Genomic DNA, 19,620 nt, shown 5'->3' with positions numbered 1-19,620 from the left:
CGAGAAAAGCACAATCACTTCTGTGTTATCCCTGCCAAAGATGCATAACCTAATCTAATCAAGAGAATATCAGAAAAATCTTAGGTCATTTTACAACATAGCTGGTTTGTGGTCTTCAAAAGGGTTAAAGTCAGCAAAGTCAAGAAAAAAAGTGAAGAAGTGATCTAGATTGAAGGAAACTGAAAAACATAACAACCAAACATAACACATGATTCTGAATTATACCTTTTAATTAAGAAGGACCTATGGGGACAGTTGATGAAATTGAATAGGATCTGATGATTAGGTGGTCCTAATTTGTCAGTGTTAACCTCCTGATTTGGATGATGTTTTGAGGTTATGTAGGAATTACACACAGAAGGATTCAGAGCCACTGGGCACCATGTTGACAGTGTATTCTCAAACTGTCAGAAAACATAAAAGGCTGTACTTGCAAATTTTGGGAAAGATTGAGATGATGTCAATGTCTTTAAAAAGTGGGAAAAACTCTTATTCTTTTGAAAGTTATAATTCAGCAAGAAGAGACAAATAAATGAGGAAGTAAAACATGTCTATCAAATGGTTATAGGCTTGAGCCCGGGGCACTCCCACAGTTAAAAATCAAACAGCAGAGAAACAGCCAGCCAAGAAGGACTGAGAAGGAGCCATCAATGAGGCAGGATGTAAATGAGAAGAAGCTGAGGAAGAAACTAGAAGTATGACAAATGCTGCTGAGAGATCAAGTAAGATGAACAGAAAACAAGTGATCACTAGAACTGGCCCCAAGGCATCATAAAAGGAGTCATGTTGGAGCAGTTTTCAGCTGAGTGAGGATAGCAGTCAGATGAAGACGAGTTGAAAAGAGAAAGGGAGGTGAGGACGTGGAGCTGGTAAATATAGATATATCTCATCCCACAAGTGCTGCTGTAAAAGGAAGCAGAGAATGATGCTGTAGTTGGAGGGTCATGTAGAGAATACAGAGAGTTCTTTGTAAGATGGAAGGTTACCAGGGCAGTTTGTACAGTGACGGGGGTGATCCAGCAAAGAGGGAGAAACTCAGGATGCAGGAAACCGCCTAAATTGGAGCAGTGAGAGGGCTTCGATGACGATTGCATGTGGAGACACTGCCATTGGCAGGAACACAGGCCCTTCATCCTAGTAATAAAGGGGTTTGAAGAGACGATGGGCCCAGGGAAAGATGTGACCTCTGTTAATGGTGGTGAGGAGGGGGAGAATTTTGTCTAAGGTTGTGTCTATTCTCTCAGTGTAATATGAGGCCAGGTCCTCTACTGACAGCAGAGAGTGTGGAAGGCCAGTGGCTGGGCGTGTGTGCTGGGACTTTGAAATGAGAGAAGTAAATAGTGATAGTCATTTTGGAGAGTGGGGACACCAACACAGAAGGATTGCAGAGAAGTGACTAAGATGACCAGGCAGACTTGAAGGCCCATTTGAGATTTGTGGTTATGAATTTAAAGCGAGGGGAGGGCTTCCCTAGTGGCGCAGTGGTTGAGGGTCTGCCTGCCGAGGCAGGGGACACGGGTTCGTGCCCCAGTCTGGGAAGATCCCACATGCCGCGGAGTGGCTGGGCCCGTGAGCCATGGCCGCTGAGCCTGCGCGTCCGGAGCCTGTGCTCCGCAACGGGAGAGGCCACAACAGTGAAAAAGTGAGGGGAATTCCCTGACAGTCCAGTGGTTAAGACTCCACACTTTCACTGCTGAGCGTGCGGGTTCAATCCCTGGTCAGGGAACTAAGATCCCACAAGCCGCGCAGTACGGCCAAAAAAAAAAAAAAAAAAAGTGACATCTGTCAGCATGTTTTTGGATTTTTCCAGCAATATCCAGCTGTTTCGGTACAGGTGAGGATGTAGGAAACACTAAGTGTCAGATCATTTTTTTCCAAATATATACATATGTATTTCTTCAGAGATACTAAAGGGCTCTAAACAAAGAGACAAGGTATGAATTGCAAATCTTTTAATGAAAATGTTTGTATTTTTTACAGCATGCAGAATTTCACACCTGTGGTTAATTAGCAATTATTTCAATACTTGAAAACTCACCTGCCTCTGAATTTGTCATAATGCATGAATCTAACTTAATAAAATTAAGGAAAAGCAACAGGTCATCTAATCCCTCTTTATATTCCTTCATGACCAGCAAGACGCATAAATGAGTTCTTTAAAAGGGATAAGATAGATTGATATATAAATTGTGAGTTTATATTTAAAGCTGTGTAAATGCAACATTTCTAAGAAAACATTCAAATCAAAGGTCACACTTTATGGAAACAAAATTCTTAATTCAGGCTGTTTTTATTTTTAGCCACTTGGCACTCTGCTCTTTTTAAAATTTTATATTGCCCAACAAAGAGTGGTTATCTTTTACTGTTTTGGGAGATGACAGAACAGATGAAGGTGTCACATGCCTACACAAGTGGGATTTTGCCTAAGATCAATTTGTTTAAACATATTCTTTGGTTATATTTTTATTGCATATTGGGGAGTACTTATATCATTCAAAATTAAGTCTGGGTTATTTCTTTGATTAAGAACTGAATGTACTGGACATATATTTAATAATTAAGATTTTAGACAAATATTCACCAGCATTAGTTCTATTAGCAAACCAAAAAATATTGTAGGCCTAATATAAAACAATAAACACAAGAGGTAAACATTAAGCCTCTTAGAAGAAAGACCATATGCTCCTGCTTCTGTAAAAACATTATTTGTTTGAAAGAATGGTAGTATGACCTTTCGCTCAACTATTACTTCCTTAATGTGAAAAAGAGACAATGAGCTGAAGAAAGAAAACTCCACAGTTACACTCCGCAACCCTGAACATATGTCCTGAGATCTTGGTTTTGACAGTGACTTCTCCATGCCACCCTGCAGAGAAAGATGAAACACATGGTAATAAGGTTAAAACATACCTTCATTGTAACACACATACTTCAAATCCTTTGGGAGAACAAAATAGTTTATCAATACTGAAATACAGGCTACAGATCAATCCAAGTATTAAATGGAGATATGTATACCAAGTACTTCCTGTCTCCCCCCAAGCCTTCACTAGAGCACAGAATGCTGAAGAAGAATGTTGAGTCCCGTGTAGTCCACAACGGCAAAGTACATTCCACATTTACTTAATTACAAAAATAATTTCAAGATATGACAAGGAGTTCAAAGGTGGGGAAAATCTTAAAAACTCTAGAAATTGGGACTTCCCTGGTGGTACAGTGGTTGAGAATCCGCCTTCTAATGCCGGGGATGCGGGTTCGAACTCTGGTCAGGGAAGTAAGATCCCGCATGCCGCGGGGCAACTAAGCCCGCATGGCACAACTACTGAGCCCGAGCACCACAGCTAGAGAGCCCATGTGCTCTGAAGCCCGTGCGCCAAAACTAGAGAGAAGTCCGCGCACGGCAACGAAGAGCCCGTGAGCTGCCACGAGGACCCGATGCGGCCAAAAATAATAAATAAATAAATATTTTTTAAAAAGAAAAAAACTCTAGAAATCCCCTAAAAAAAAATTGAGGCGTAAAAGAATAAGATTCTGAATCAGTTAACATAGATGGTTTCTATGTGATACGTTGTTTAGCATATATACCTAAAGCTGCAATTTTCAGTTCTCAGTAGCATACGTTGGTCTTTGGAAATATTCCCTCACTTCTCTCATAACAGTAGGGTAAAACAGCTCTCCCCTTTAATGATTAACACATAGCATGCTCTGTAACAGGAACTAACATAGTGTTGTAGGTCCATTATACTGCAAACACAGAGAAACGAACATACAAACAAACTCATAGAAAAAGAGGTTGGATTTGTGGTTACCAGAGGTGGAGGTTGTGGGTGGTGTGAGGGGAGGGGATTGGATGAAGGCAGTCAAAGGTACTACAAACTTCCAGTGATAAGTACTAAAGATATAATGTACAACATGATATATATAATTAACACTGCTGTATGTTATATACGAAAGTTGTTGAGAGAATAAATCCTGAGACTTTGCATCACACACACAAATTTTTTCTTCTATTTCTTTAATTTTGTATCCATATGAGATAATGGATGTTCACTAAACTTATTGTGATAATCATTTCATGATGTATGTAAGTCAAATCATTATGCTGTACACCTTAAACTTATACAGTGCTGTATGTCAATTACATCTCAATAAAACTGGAAGGGACAAAAAAAGCATACCATGCTCTAATGCCTTGTGGATCACTGACAACCCTCTTTGCACACATTACAGCCTCAGTGATGTCATCTTTCAGCAACGCTGAAAAAGAAGTGGTGAGAAATGGAAACAATGCTCATAGAAATTTCATTTTAAGTTTAGGTTCAGCCAGCTTCATTCTCTTAGGCTGAGAAAAGAACAACTAAAATTATTTTTTAAGAGTCCATGTATCTGTGAATGTGGGGGGAAAACTCTTTCTTCATTCCATCCCATTTGGCATGAAATAAACCATTCTGTTTCTCATTTACCAAAGTCATTGGAAGCTCTGGAATTATTCACTAATGTGATAGAAGGTTCTCTTTTTACTAGGCACTGTAAAAAACAAAACAAAACAGAAACAAACCAACAAGTAGAAACCGGTCTAGCACTTTTTTGCTCAGCAATTCTACTACTGGAAATTCACCCTAAAGAAATAATACGAGATGTACCCAAAGATGTATGTACAAGGTGTTTCATAGCAATTAATAATAGGGGAAAATGGAAACAGCCTAAGTGCTTAACATTAAGAGTTGGATTGATAAATTATAGAATATTTATAAAGTGGAATTCTATTCATCTTTAAAAAATAATAAAGATTGGTATTTGTTGACAAAAATAATTTTGTGTAATAAAGAGCAAATTGTAAAGCAGTAAATATAGTACAATTTCATTTTTGTTGAAACACACATTGCTTACATGTTTGTATGTGTGTACATATGTGTATAACATAGCTTTACATTCATATATGTAAGTGATACATATCCTCAAAGAATATATGTATACCAAAAGTTTCCAGTGGTCATACATCTCTGGGTAGTAAGAATGTTTTTTCAATGACCACAGATTATTATATAATACAGAATATTTTTTTAAATAAATTAACTGGATACAAAAGAATATTCTAAGACGAATGTTCTCTTTTAATATTTAAAAATTAACAATATCAATTTTGTGATACTTCTCCAGTATTTTATGTACTAAAGATTCCACATGTTATCTCTCTTTTAAAAGGAACTGAATAGGGCTTCCCTGGTGGCGCAGTGGTTGAGAATCTGCCTGCCCATGCAGGGAACCCGGGTTCGAGCCCTGGTCTGGGAAGATCCCGCATGCCGCGGAGCAACTGGGCCCGTGAGCCACAGCTACTGAGCCTGCGCGTCTGGAGCTTGTGCTCCACAACAAGAGAGGCTGCGACAGTGAGAGGCCCGCGTACCGCGATGAAGAGTGGCCCCCGCTCCCCGCAACTAGAGAAAGCCCACGCACAGACACGAAGACCCAACACAGCCAAAAATAATAAATAAATAAATAAAATTTAAAAAAAAAAAAAGGAACTGAATAGAATATTTGTTTCACCCCAATTAAACAAGTCCGTAAATTAACTTGTTAGAATAACAATGTTTATATAGGAACTATATTTTTTGGAGATGCAAACTAAAGAATTTAGAAATGAAATGTCATAATGTTTCTAATTCACTTTAAAATCACTCAGCAAAAAAAAAAATATATATATATATAAAATATATACATAAAAGAAGTAAATATGACAAAATGTTTTACTGTTAAAGTACATGATGAGCATATTGATGTTTATTATACTAATATACTAATGTTTCTAATTTTCCATATATTTAAAACATTTCATAATAAATAAAAAGTAAAAACAATTTTTTTAAAAGGACCACACATATTCCTCCTCTTTGGTTAACTACTAATCCTTTCATTTTCCAATAAAGGAGGGTAGATTAAAAAAAAAAATGACCACACACCAAATTATCCCTAAACTTCCCCAAACAAGGTAAGTAGGAGGAATGGCATTGTTCTTTTTTTTTCCTTTTTTTAAAATTTTATTTTATTTATTTATTTTTTTAACATCTTTACTGGAGTATAATTGCTTTACAATGGTGTGTTAGTTTCTGCTGTATAACAAAGTGAATCAGCTATACGTATACATATATCCCCATATCCCCTCCCTCTTGCATCTCCCTGCCACCCTCCCTATCCCACCCCTCTAGGTGGTCACAAAGCACTAAGTTGATCTCCCTGTACTATGTGGCTGCTTCCCACTAGCTATCTATTTTACATTTGGTAGTGTACATATGTCCAATTGGCATTGTTCTTTACAAAGCATCAACAAGTCCAGTTATAATAAAGTGATGTCATTCCAGAAGCTTTTGTATATTAGAAAACAGCAAACTTTTATGATACCAGCTCTTTAATTTCTTCCTTAAGGAATTATGAGAATAATAAAGAGTTTCTAGAAGTTAAGGTGGAGTTTTTCTAGGTCCCTGATGAACCCTTCAAGACCTTTTCATTTGTATTGAATCTCTATTCTTGTAAGTATAACCAGATGGATCCTGTGCCATCACTCAACATTATCTTGTCTTACCACTGCAGGGCATGCCACAGGCGTTATGTGCTCTTGGGGTTTTGCCATCATTACACCAGTAGCGGCTATTGATTTGAAATATCCCATAGTCAGTGCTTCGGCTTCCAGGATTGTAGTTTGTAGCTTGTGTGTTATAATTGCTTTCCCATTTGGCCAAACACATCCCTGAAAAAAACGTATTTTAAGTAATAAACAGCAACACCATATGATTTATAGTTCATAGCATAATTATATAGTTCTATTTAACTAATTCTATTTTACTAACGACTTTATAAAGATGTAGTTTACTTGTAAAATATTTTAACACTTTGGTGTTAAAGGGCCCTTAGAATTCTTTTGTTAGCAAATCATTTGGTAATACTAATGAAACAAGGTAACATATTTTTTAAAATACTAAAATAGCTGTTTCTTCCATTGCTATTACCCTTCCCCTGCTCCCATCCCTCAGGTAAGATTCAGCCTAGAATAGGAAAATCAACAGAGATGTTGAGTGGGTTTGGTAATTAGCAGCAGATGCATATGCTAATGCTTTTTATTAGGAAAAATAAGGATTTTCTGGGAGAAAGAAAATTTCTTATGATACCTAAAGATGAATTTGGATATCAAATTAGAATCCAGACAACAGGAGTCATAGAATAGGAAAGACTGTGTCATCCATCCACCCATCTAGCCATTTGCTCATTCATTCAAAAATAGTTATGGAGGGGAAATGTCTGAATTCAATCTGAAAAATTCAGTGATTACATTGGCAGATATGGACTAAAATATAAAGTAACTTTTACTTAGGGCACATCTTGAATTCTGTGGAAGAAAATGAAAAATAATCAACTAGAGTAAGAATAAAATGTCATTTCATGCTGCATTTCAGGAATCCTTATATAGATATTGACTGAGGGGAAATAGGTTCCTACTGTCCCTGTTTTAAGAATTCAATGTAATTTTTTAAAAACTTTGCTGTTAAAAACCCAACATCATGGTAGGGGGATTAAAAATGAAAAAAATACTACATTACTCAGGCTTGTAGAACCCAAGTTCCAAATTGGAAATGGCTGGAGTCCAACACCAAGGGCTTGATAGACATATCCTCGGTGCACAAATGAATCTTTGAGTCAGCTTACATGTGCCAGCGGGCAAATTTAGTGGCACTAGAAGCGTACAACGGGTCCTGGCATGCTTAAAATGGTACAGAATTTGGTCCTCCCATGCCTCAATCCTTCACCTGGTACATCTGATTCTAAAGGAACAAGTTGATGTTCTTAACCATTTTAAGTGTACAAACCATCAAAGGAATAAAAAAGTCCATTCACTCAAAGTCCCTTTCTTATTCTTCATCCTCTATGAGTATCTGTTCCACACCTGGCTAACTATTTGGACGGATGAAGAAGAGTTAACTTACAGTTTGCCAGGCTGACTCCCCTATAGCCATCCAATCCAAGTCTTTTCAGAGTTCTGGCAAGCTCACACCTCTCAAAGGTCTTGCCCTGGACAGCGACAGAAAGGAGGAGAAGCCCCAGAATAAGGACGGCCTTCATGCTGACTGAGAAGCCAGACCTCCAGGCTGGCCAGGGTGAGCTGGCCCTGGTATTTAGCGTCTTTTCACTTCCTTCTTCTCCGAGTGGTCTGGCAGCTCCACCCTTTGAGACAGGTGGAAAACAGGAACCGTTTATTGGTCCACTGTCTTTAAAAGTTTTCTTCCTTATGTTTGAAGAGGGATATTCTGAGGTCCTAAGGATGACCTGCAAGAAAATAATGAAATGACATTGCTCAAGAAGAATTGGGATTAGCACTATTGCCAAAAGAGGAACTTCCTCCTATTTTATCATGAATTTCAGCAACTATAAAGGAAAAAAACTGAACATTTTACGTAACTGCAAATGAGCTCCAATCTTTGATTAATATTCATTTTCATTAAATTGTTTTATGTGCCTTCACTATGTTGTCTTCATCTTTTTCACTTAAAATTACTTTATATAATTTCCACAAAAGAACACGACACTCTGTTGTTTTGATAGTTACATAGCACAACACCATGCTGCTCAGCCAGATTCCTATACTAACTTCTTTGGTTACTATTGTAAACTCTTAATTTATAAACCAATGTTTACTATTATAAATAAGTCTCATGTCAACAACATTCCTAACTCCTTTCTGACAATGCCTTACTTCACATTTCCATGTTAGAACATAAAGGGTCATTACAAAGCAAGGGAACTTTATAGCAAAACCTACAGAAGAATACCAGAATATATCACCAAAAAATCTTGCCCTTTGGCATGAGAATGATTTTGAGCTGAAGGCAATTGAAAAGAAGCAGATCCAAGAAAAGTTCTCTGTCCTCCCCCTATTTTCTTGAAAGCAGAACATAAATTTGTGCAGAAATTAATCACCTACAACCCTAGACACTTAGCCCCAAGACAGCACCAGAGGACTCTACAAAACAACATCTACTGACTAGCTATTATCTTCCATTGGTTTCTTATATATTTTTTTTAACATCTTTATTGGGGTATAATTGCTTTACAATGGTGTGTTAGTTTCTGCTTTATAACAAAGTGAATCAGTCATACATAAACATATGTTCCCATATGTCTTCCCTGTTGCGTCTCCCTCCCTCCCAGGTTTCTTATATATTGATCGTCCCACAATTTGCCACCCTTGGAAGCCTAGTGCTTGTTGCTCCTCTAAAAATATATTGTTCTTTGGTTAAGAGGATATGTAAGTCCAAGTTCTAGCCACCTCTTTGAGTTACTCATCCCTGCATTTCTTATAAGTATATATGAGATATATATATTAATAAACTTGTTCTCTTGTTAATCTGTCTTTTGTTCCACAGCCCCAGCCAAAAACCTAAAAGGGTAAAAGGAAACAAATTTTTCCTCCTGTACAGTTTCTGGTGATGGGACAGTAAAAGGCTGGAACACTCTACTCTCCCTAGAGACTGTAGTTTAGATATGGGATAACTGACAACAGACCAGCAGAAGGTAAGAATTCTTACCATGTCAGTCTCCCAGATCTCTGTCTGTAGTGGACAGTCAAGAGAGGAGGATAAACATTTCTCCTTGTCCCTTCCTTTCCAAATGCACAGTGGCATGAGAAAAACATTTGTGAAGATAGATCTTGAACCGTGACTTTTGTGATTCTGTTGTTGGTAATCAACACATATGGGTATTGATTCTTAGCCCCCCAGAAAGAGTCATGTTTTCCTGTGTCTCTGTCTTTTGTGTCATTTGTCATAAGGATGAAAAACCGTAAGATGAGAATCTCCTTTTGTCTCATTTTATGTACTGAGAACTTGGCTTTGTAACCGGTGAGAATATTCCCTCTGGTTTCTGCCACTCTGGTTTCTGCCACTCTGGGGCAGAGTGGGGTTTCTGCCACTCTGCAGACTGTCTGTCAGGCTTGCATCAGCAGCTAGTCAGCCAGCTAAGAGCCTAAGACATGAAGTGACAGGCAACATTCTCTTTGTCAAACCATGCTGGCTCTCAGGGGAGTTTGTCTTAATAAAGGGTCTCAGTCCATAAGGGGCCTTTATCGCCTCTACCTTCATTGCCTTGTTTGTGAGGGAAAAATTCTCATCCCAGTATCCCCTTTCTGGTAACACAGATAAGTAGGTCAGTGATTTCAGGTGTCTCACTTTGTGGGAGATAGATGTTTCTCTGACACCTGTGACAATGAAGGTCTTTGCTTTCTTAGGCTACCTCTGGAGTGGCTCTGCATCTTGAGAGGGTTACATTTCTTAGGGGACACATTTTGTGTCCATGGTTAAGCCTTGAAATTGGTTTTAAGACATAAAAGAGGGCTTCCCTGGTGGCGCAGTGGTTGAAAGTCCGCCTGCCGATGCAGGGGACACGGGTTCGTGCCCTGGTCCGGGAGGATCCCACATGCCACGGAGCGGCTGGGCCCGTGAGCCATGGCCGCTGAGCCTACACGTCCGGAGCCTGTGCTCCACAACGGGAGAGGCCACAACAGTGAGAGGCCCGCGTACCGCAAAAAAAAAAAAAAGATTTACCGGTTTGGAGTCACAGTTGAAATAGGTATATTAAAGATTTGGACTTTTACATCTGAAAGGATTTTTAAGAGAGCCCTCATCTTAAACAGATGGCCTACTGGTACCTATGGGAAGATCAGATTGAAGAAAGGAAGGAAGGAGGGAAGGAAGGAAGGAAGAAAGAAAGAAGAGAGATACAGAGGAATACGTTGGCTAGTGTGAGAAAAAACAAAACACTTCCTTAACAAGATTAGGAGGGGAAGATCAGAGAACAAATGTCAAGAAGTGCAGGTGGCACTCAAGCAGGTGTACAACTTACATAAATATTGATAGCCAGGAAATAGCTTTGAAGGTTCAGAAAATACACAGGAAGAGTTGATTTATTGTCCCTTACTCTGTAAGCAGACCCCACCAGGTCCAGACCTTCCCCGTATCTTGGGCTGGCACTACAAAAAAAAAAAAAAAAAAAAAATCACTGAACTATCCCATCTTATTGTTAAACAAAAGAGAAACATTACAGTAATTATCCTAGATTTCTGATAGTAGGCAAATATGCCCGAGTTCCTTCTTAGATAAAACCTACAATCCTTTCTCAGTCCGTTGGAAATATTGATCTTACTACATCTTTGAAATGTAAGCATCCAAAGAGATAATTGTTGGAACTTCCCTGGTGGGACAATGGTTAAGAATCCACCTGCCAATGCAAGGGACAAAGGTTTGAGCCCTGGTCTGGGAAGATCCCACATGCCACGAGCAACTAAGGCTGTGCGTCACAACTACTGAGCCTGCGGTCTAGAGCCCGTGAGCCACAACTACTGAGCCCACGTGCCACAACTACAAAAGCCTAGAGGCCATGCTCCACAACAAGAGAAGCCACCACAATGAGAAGCCCGCGCACCTCAACGAAGAGTAGCCCCTGCTAGCTGCAACTAGAGAAAGCCCGTGCACAGCAACAAAGACCCAATGCAGCCAAAAATAAATAAATAAATGCATTTATTAAAAATAAAAAAATAAAGATAATTGTTGGCTAAAGCAACCATGGGACTGGAAAAAAAAAGAGAGAGAGAGTTTTAAAAACAAACTGCTATTTTATATTTCCATAAGCTCCCTTGCCCCAAATTTTGTCCACACCCTCCATAAGATCATGTATTAAAGAAAAGTAAAATTCTTAAAAGTCTTTTCCACAAATATTGGTAAAAGCTTCAGCCATCTGAGCAGGTAAACTTAACTTGTTCAATCTGCCAGAAACACCATTTAGATCCAACTATTCTTTTTTTTTGCGGTATGCGGGCCTCTCACTGTTGCGGAGCACAGGCTCCGGACGCGCAGGCTCAGCGGCCGTGGCTCATGGGCCCAAGCCGCTCCGCGGCATGTGGGATCTTCCTGGACCGGGGCACGAGCCCGTGTCCCCTGCATCGGCAGGCGGACTCTCAACCACTGTGCCACCAGGGAAGCCCCCAACTATTCTTTTATATGCTAGTGAGTTTTGTACTACTGTACCTGATATGTGGCTAAAATTTTTAAATGAAATCTATAAGATCTCTGTTTGCATCTATGTGTCTATGTATATCTATATATGTATGTTATGTATATGTGATATTTTTTTCCCTCTGGATAGTATTCCTAAAAACTTGTGAAAGAGCTCTATTTAATTGGCTTAAAGAAAATACAGGCACTTATATAAATTAAGACTAGTCAAATAAGTTTATGTTATCTCTACTAGATGCCTGAGATTATAAAATCATAAATTTAGCCTAAGGAAATAAAGTTACAACAAAAACGATTTTCTTCATGTATGTCAACGTGGTAGGGGAAAAAAAGCCATGTTTAAATGTTTGGGGTCTTTGCTTCTGTGATTTTTGCTACTTGCCTAGTTTGTCAACAACAAAAATAACTTAAAATGATGGTTAACTTTTCGTATCTCATGAAATTTTCACGGCAACTCAAGAATAATTGTTAAGAACACATGAATTAAATGGATGTAAGTGGGAGAAAAGTTTGTAAATGAATTTTGCAACAATCATTATGTTCTATAAAATATATCTGCTTAAAAATAGTTTCCAAAATCTATTCGTAACCCTAACTGTAAATGATGGATATTCATTGAATATCTAGATAATTTCCAAATAAGAGAAAATACTGAAACATTAATTGCCAAACATAGGTTAAGGTTATCTGCTTTTGACTTCTTATTACAGAGAAACTAAAGGTATTTGGGTCTGTTAATAACATGTTCTTTTTGCCACTTTAAAAAAATTGTACTATAAAAAGGCATATGTCTCTAGAAATTACAAAATGATGTATTCTTGGGAATTCCCTGGCAATCCAGTGCTTAGGACTTGGTGCATTCATTGTCGGGGCCCGGGTTCAATCCCTGGTTGGGGAACTAAGATCCCACAAGCTGTGCAGTGCTGCCAAAAAATAAATAAATAAATAAAAAGTAAAAGGAGCAAATAAGATAGAAGATGTAGGTTCTAGGAAACAGGGTTCTAATACAGGAAAGAGGAGAAGGGAAATTATAGAGATGAAGGGAGAAGTGTCCCTGTGGACTCCCTAGGGAAAACCAGAAGAGATGGCCTGGAATGTCTGAACCTATTGAAGGGAGTTTGACAACTCTGGCTGAGACTTTGGGTAATGAATTAATACATGAATAAATACATGGAAAACTAAGCAAACAGAAAAGTAAGGCAATTATTAACTCCAAGGAAACCAAAAAACTTAAGAATAGAAATACAACCAAATTATACCATCAAATTATACTCATCTGTGAGTGTTTGTGCAGTGTTTGTACTGACACTGGTAAATCAAAATTGTCTGTATTAATGAAAAGAGGCATTGGCATGAGTTTTGTCAAAAGGTATAAATAATCACTTGTTAGTGAAGCAGTGCCATTTTCTTGAAGCCATTATGGACCCTGGGAGACCACGGTCAGGGCAGCTGCACTCACTGCATTCTCCAGCTGATGCCGTCCTTGTGTAGTTTGGCTCAGGGGTGCAGAGGACCTAGTCTCATCTCTGCTGTGGCAGCATGGCTGCTAGGAGAATCTGGAGGGGTGGGGCAGTTGGGAGGGCTGTGGCGAGGAACACCGCAGGGCTCTCTGGGGGAGCCCACATGTTGAAAGGTTAAGGTGGAGTAAATTCTTCTTCAACTAATGTGGCATGTAACAGCCTTGTGAAACAGGACCAGCACACAGCTGCTCCCAGCAAGTCCAGCAGCCTGGCCACAGGTCAGAGTGGCTCCCTGTGGGGACACTCCCTGACTTAGGAGCAGTGCTTGACCCCAATCCAAAGGTGGCATTTTGTTGGCCCCTCAGGTATATGGGTCATTGAAAAATGGTAAATGGTTTGGGTTTGCCTAATCCAGACCACTGTATTTTTTTCCTCAAGGATTAGTGACCATTTTCTCTTCTTTTAGCTCTCGATATCCCTGTAATTTCAGTTCCCACTCTTTGCAAAATAGATCAAACAAGATAATTTCCTGTGTTCCCTGACACCATCCAAACTCCAGAAATCATCTAACTTTTGTACTTGATTTTCTCTATGGTCTTGCTGTTTTTGTGTTTTGAGTCAGGTAATTGGTTCATAACAAGAAAAAATAATACTATTTAACATACACAAGAGAAATTATTTCTACTATGGTAGCAATACTGTGCTGTAAGAGTCTCTAGTTACTGTGCTCTAGCACAGAGCCACAAGTTACTGACCCATCAATTGATCATTAAGCCTAAAAAATACTACTAGCCTAGTAATCTGCCATGTACTTTACTGCTAGTCATAGAGGAGACTTTACCATTCCTGATACTTGCCACGTACTCACTCTCTTCTCTGTCTTCATTCCTGCTGTTTCCTCAGTGTACTATGTAGACAACGAAAGAAATGTTAGGATATCTGGTGGCAAAGAGAAAGTTGGAGGGGTGAGCAGGACCAGACCTGGAAGCTTAATCCCCAAAACTGTGAGATTTAGCGCTTAATCCCAAAGACAATGGGAAACTATTCATGAGTATTAAACTGGAGAGTAACTGGATCAAAATCTTAACGAAACAAAACACTCTAGATTGGATTCAGGGATTGCTGCTAGAAAACTGGCAAGGAGTCCAGATGGCAGACAAAGGTGGGGGTGGGTAACAGAGAACTGGGAGTGTTTCAGAGATATTTAGGAGGTTTGAATAATCAGGATTAGAGATTATCCAGACGAGTTCGAGATACAGGGGAAAAGGAAAGGTAAATAATACTAGCTTTTGTTTATCAAATGCTTATGAAGTGTTAACCACTTAATAAACATTACTTATAATTCTTACAGGGGTCTTAAAGATAGGTATTATATCTATTTTACAGATGAAAAAATATATGTCCCAGAGAAGAAAAGTCTCTTGCCCAAAGACATATAGCTAGTGAGTGGAAGAGCTGGGATTTGGATTCAGGTCAGTTCCATGACCTTTTCAGTTTACCACATTACCTTGTAAAAGTTGAAGTGAATGGGAAGAAATTCTACCGCGACCCAATTCTCACCCTTTGACACACTATAACTCCTTTGTCTACTTCTTGTCTGATTTTAGCTCCCGATATAGTTGTACAAACCCATTTTATGTATTTATTTTAAAAGTGTGATTTTTCTCTAAGAGGTTGATCTAACACCAGGCAATGCCATGGAACAGTTAAGAGACTATTTAAAAATCAATATTCTTGATATGTGAACAACTGATAATTGTGGCAAGCTTTTGATTTCTTTGTGAATACTTCCTTTGTACTATTACTTCTGTTATCATTATGCAATCAGAATTTAGGCTGGATCTCACTTCACTTCCTCCTTTTTTTTTTCCCTGCCCCTTTTCACATTATGAACAAATATTTCCCTTCCCACAATCGGTCAGGTTACAAAATCCTTTCTCAGTTTACACAATTGGGCATTCATCATTGAGAAATTATAATGAAATAGGTAACTGACTTTTCAAACATGTGTTAAAACAGTCTTGTTTACAAAGAGATGAAAATGCTCCCACTTTAGTTTCCTCTTTCCAGAAGAGTATTCTGATTTCATTTCTCTATTAAGTATGACTTTTGGGTTTCAGGTTTGTTTGATCTTTTTATTTGTGCCAGTGCAACTGCATAATCATTAAACTTCTTTCATTGAACTAGAAAACAATGATTTCAATCCGTACATTAGCTCTGGTAACATCACAAAATGTTGGGGGAGGAGAGAAGAAATTGTTGTAAATAGGGGAATAAGGTCATGTATTTGGGTTGTATTTTCCCCCCTCTCGACAAACAAACATTTTATTGCTACCCTTAGCAAGTAAATAAGATAATATGCTTAACTTCTTATTAACAACAATTTATATGTACACATTTAATTGAAGATGGTGCTGTTCTTCCTTTGACATCACTCTAAGTTGTTTAAGATGCAGCCACACATTTTCTTACCCCGATCCCCCATCTCAATCCCCCATCTCTCAGGTCAATATCATACCTCTGTGAAGTGGCTGGTTTGCTGGCATAGGAGTGGTCTATTTCCAACTCAGTCAGAAAGGAACTGAACTCACAAACATAGCACCATTTACACACAGGTCTCACAATGACCTGACCCAAAGATGATGAGGGCTAGTTATCAGTGCCTTACACATTTATTTTGAAAAATAGTTTCTTTGACTGCCGATTCATAATGATTTTCAATTAAAGAGTAACTTAGTAAATTAGAAATACTATACAAATATAGAATGGTAAACTCTAACCTGCTAAAAAAAAATGAATGGATGTTTTAACATCTAGGAACTTAAGATAATTTTCAGTTTCCTCATAAGAATACTATCTTCTAAAATGGAAAAGTTTATAGATATACATACACACATGACTACTAATTTTTGTGAAAAATAATGGGAATAAAATAAACCTAAATACAGAAAAACTACACTTAAAATGTCTTCCTCATGTAAGAAATTCAATTCACTGCAAGTCAAATATGCTCAATGTACTCTGGTATGTGAAATCTAGTTTAGATCTGAATTTTGTGACAGGACTACTGACATGGCTTTCTAAGTAGTCCCCTTATGTCCAGTTTTTCTCCCCTCCAACCTACTTTGCATCCAGAGCATGCCAACCCTGAACTCAGAGGACTCAGAGTTTATAACACACATATGTCAATCACATGTAATCTATGGCTTTATTGTCTATTCTGTGGTTTGCTGTCATATTGTCCTCATATTCATCATGATGAGCTCTTTGAGGACTTATGCTCCTTTAAGATTTCTCCTCTGCCATCTCAGAAAGAAGCACACTCATGTGTAGACATTCAACAAAACTGGTAAATTCCCTGTATAAAAAATGCATTCCACCTTCAATTAAGGTGTTATTCTTCTCTCTTGACTACCTGTGTTAAAAGTGTTTAAAAAAAAAAAAACCACAAAAAAAAACAAAAAAAAACCCACAGTGTTTTGACATTACAAATGATGCAAGGAAATAATACAAACTTACAAATAAAAAACAACTACAAACTACATAAGGATGTGCTTCTCCAACATGAGAAAACAATTACAAAAAGGTAACCTAGAATTTTAAAGAAAGAATCATTTTTTTATAAAGAGTTAACTCAGGCCTCTGGAATAAATTAGAAATAAGACAATATGTTTGAGACACAGGATTCCTCATGCCAATATATGTAAAAATTTTTGAAGGTATTATTCAACGCTTCACTATAGTAAGGGAAAAAAATTTCTACTTCAATTGTCAAGAAATTATACATGAATAATTGTATTATGGAAGAAGGTTCTGTGTACATTTGGTTGTAAGTTTAGGACTTTGTCTATTAACTAATTCAATAAATAATAAAAGTTGATTGATTGAATACTTTCTATGTTAGAGGCACCATGTTAATGCTGAGGATACCAAGGTGAAAAGGCATGACTGTTTTCCTCTACAGGACATGCAAACCAACAATTACAATCCAATATATAGTTGCTTTATTGTTGGTCTGCACAGAGGGCTGATGGAGCACAGAGGGGACCTGAAGTCAGTGGGGAAGAGACAGTGAAGGCTTCATAGCATTTCAGCTGGATGAGAGTTGGAGGGAGAATAGGATTTTGTTTGGTGGGCAATTGGGGTAGGAGACTTGTGATAGGAACTTCTCATGTCTGGTTCTCTTCCTTCCAGGCAGAGGGGAGGATTATACTCCCCTACTCCCTTGAATTTAGGAAGAGCTATGTAACTAATTCTGGCCAATGAGCTATGGGTAGAAATAATGAGTCACTTCTAAACTGTAACATTTAAGTGCTAGTGCAAAAACACTCCAGTACTTTTCTATCTGCCTTGGCAGCTGGTGAAGTTGTATGTGCCAGAAGGTTTAGCTACCTGTTGGTAAAACCTCTGTCAGCCCAGGTGCCCGAGTGACTGTGTGGAACAGAACCACTTGCTGAACTATGATAGATGATTGTGGCATGAACAAGAAGTAAATCGTGTGTTTAGCCATGGAAATTCTGGGAGTGTTTTGTTATTTCATCATTTCAGATGGAGGTAAAACAATTTTAAAAACAAAGGAAAGGGAGGGAGCTGCTGTCACCATGTTGTTGGTCGCCACCCGCTCGGGGCCCTTTTGCGCCCGTCCTGTCGGCCACTAGTGCAGGCCACGGTGCCCGCCACCTCGGAGTCGCCAGTGCTGGACGTGAAGCAGTCCTTCCTGTGCTGGGAGTCGCCGAGTGGTCAGGCCACGCAGGCCAGCTTTTTGTCGCCTCCGTGGGCCTCAATGTCCCTGCTTCTGTTCGTTATTCCCATACGAACGTCAAAGTGCCTGACTTCTCTGACTATCGTCGTGTTCAAGTGTTAGATAGTACAAAGTCTTCAAAAGAGAGCAGTGAGGCTACAAAAGGTTTCTCCTATTTGGTAACTGCAACAACTACCGTGGGTGTCGCGTATGCTGCCAAGAATGTCGTTTCTCAGTTCGTTTCCAGCATGAGTGCTTCTGCTGATGTGTTGGCCATGTCCAAAACCGGAATCAAGTTACCCGATATTCCAGAGGGCAAGAACATGGCTTTCAAATGGAGAGGCCAACCCGTTTGTGCGCCACAGAACCAAGAAGGAAACTGACCAGAAAGCTGCAGTTGAAGGACTTCAGTTGAGGGACTCACAGCATGATTTAGAACGAGTGAAGAAACCTGAATGGTTTGTCTTGATAGGTGTTTGCACTCATCTTGGTTGTGTACCATTGCAAATGCAGGAGATTTTGGTGGTTATTATTGCCCTTGCCATGGGTCACACTATGATGCATCTGGCAGGATCAGGAAGGGGTCTGCACCTCTCAACCTTGAAGTTCCCTCATATGAGTTCACCAGTGATGATATAGTGATTGTTGATTAGAGACCTGGACTCAAGTCATAGACTTCTTTCAGTCTTCGTGTCACCTCAGAAGAGTTATTTGAGAACAAGCCTTCTGCACTTCAAATTAGTTGATTTGAAATATTTAAGAATTGCTAATAATGTGTTTGCAAACATGTGAAGTAAATTGAATTTCATGTTGAATACTTTCAAGCATTCACCTAATAAAACCACTGTTAAACACTGTTATGCTCAAAGACTTCAAAGGTGCAGTGTCTTTGATAGTTAATTCTAATCAAAAATTACAGACTGGTGTATGGAGAGAAAAAAAAAGAAAAAAACAAAGGAAAGGGAGAATAGACAAATCTCCCATGCCAAAGTATTCCAAGAAATTTATGTAGATACTCTGCCCTAAAGAAAGTGGAGCGTAACTAACCACTCCTTAAGTGTGGGCTGTGCATAGTGACTTTCTTCCCAAGAATATAGCATGGAAAGGAGCAAAAAGAGTAATTTTACTGCAGAGAAACCTGACAAATGCTACTTCAGCCAGTGGATCAAGGTTAATATCAACAGTAATAAGTTATGTTGATAGTATGTATCCTAGATACCATGTGATGAAACTGGTATCTGTGGTCTCCCTCCCCAAAACACATAATCCTTGCCTAGTCATGAGAAAAACATCAGACAAATCCCAGTTAAGCATCATTCTACAAAATATCCCATCAGTGCCCCTCAAAACTGTCAAGGTCATCGAA

General features: G+C 38.8%; 1 protein-coding gene and 1 pseudogene across 2 annotated transcripts; one reads left to right on the top strand and one right to left on the bottom strand.

Moving 5' to 3' along the window:
• Positions 1 to 1,937: 1,937 nt before the first annotated feature.
• On the bottom strand, positions 1,938 to 8,146 carry LYZ (lysozyme). The gene is made up of 4 exons (XM_082849593.1): positions 7,974 to 8,146; positions 6,578 to 6,742; positions 4,179 to 4,257; positions 1,938 to 2,866 (listed from the first exon to the last, which is right to left on the bottom strand). The coding sequence occupies exons 1-4, from the start codon at positions 8,107 to 8,109 to the stop codon at positions 2,800 to 2,802; spliced, it is 447 nt and encodes a 148-aa protein (XP_082705719.1). The 5' UTR covers positions 8,110 to 8,146; the 3' UTR covers positions 1,938 to 2,799.
• Positions 8,108 to 18,907, top strand: LOC309968944 (cytochrome b-c1 complex subunit Rieske, mitochondrial-like; annotated as a pseudogene). The gene is made up of 2 exons: positions 8,108 to 8,222; positions 18,091 to 18,907. The product of its transcript is annotated as a cytochrome b-c1 complex subunit Rieske, mitochondrial-like (transcript).
• The last annotated feature ends 713 nt before the right edge of the window (positions 18,908 to 19,620 follow it).

The sequence above is a fragment of the Leucopleurus acutus genome (genome assembly GCF_964270905.1).
Source record: "Leucopleurus acutus genome assembly, chromosome: 11".
In the NCBI taxonomy this organism is placed as follows: domain Eukaryota; kingdom Metazoa; phylum Chordata; class Mammalia; order Artiodactyla; family Delphinidae; genus Leucopleurus; species Leucopleurus acutus.
Note: the sequence above shows the minus strand (reverse complement) of the source record. Positions and strands in the feature narration are given on the sequence as shown.

Coding starts and splice junctions, on each gene's coding strand:
- LYZ (XM_082849593.1), bottom strand. CDS start 8,109: ATGAAGGCCGTCCTTATTCTGGGGCTTCTCCTCCTTTCTGTCGCTGTC. Junction 4,258..6,577: donor CTGTGGCATGCCCTGCAGTG/GTAAGACAAGAT, acceptor CTTCTTTTTCAG/CGTTGCTGAAAGATGACATC. Junction 2,867..4,178: donor CCACAAGGCATTAGAGCATG/GTATGCTTTTTT, acceptor CTTTCTCTGCAG/GGTGGCATGGAGAAGTCACT.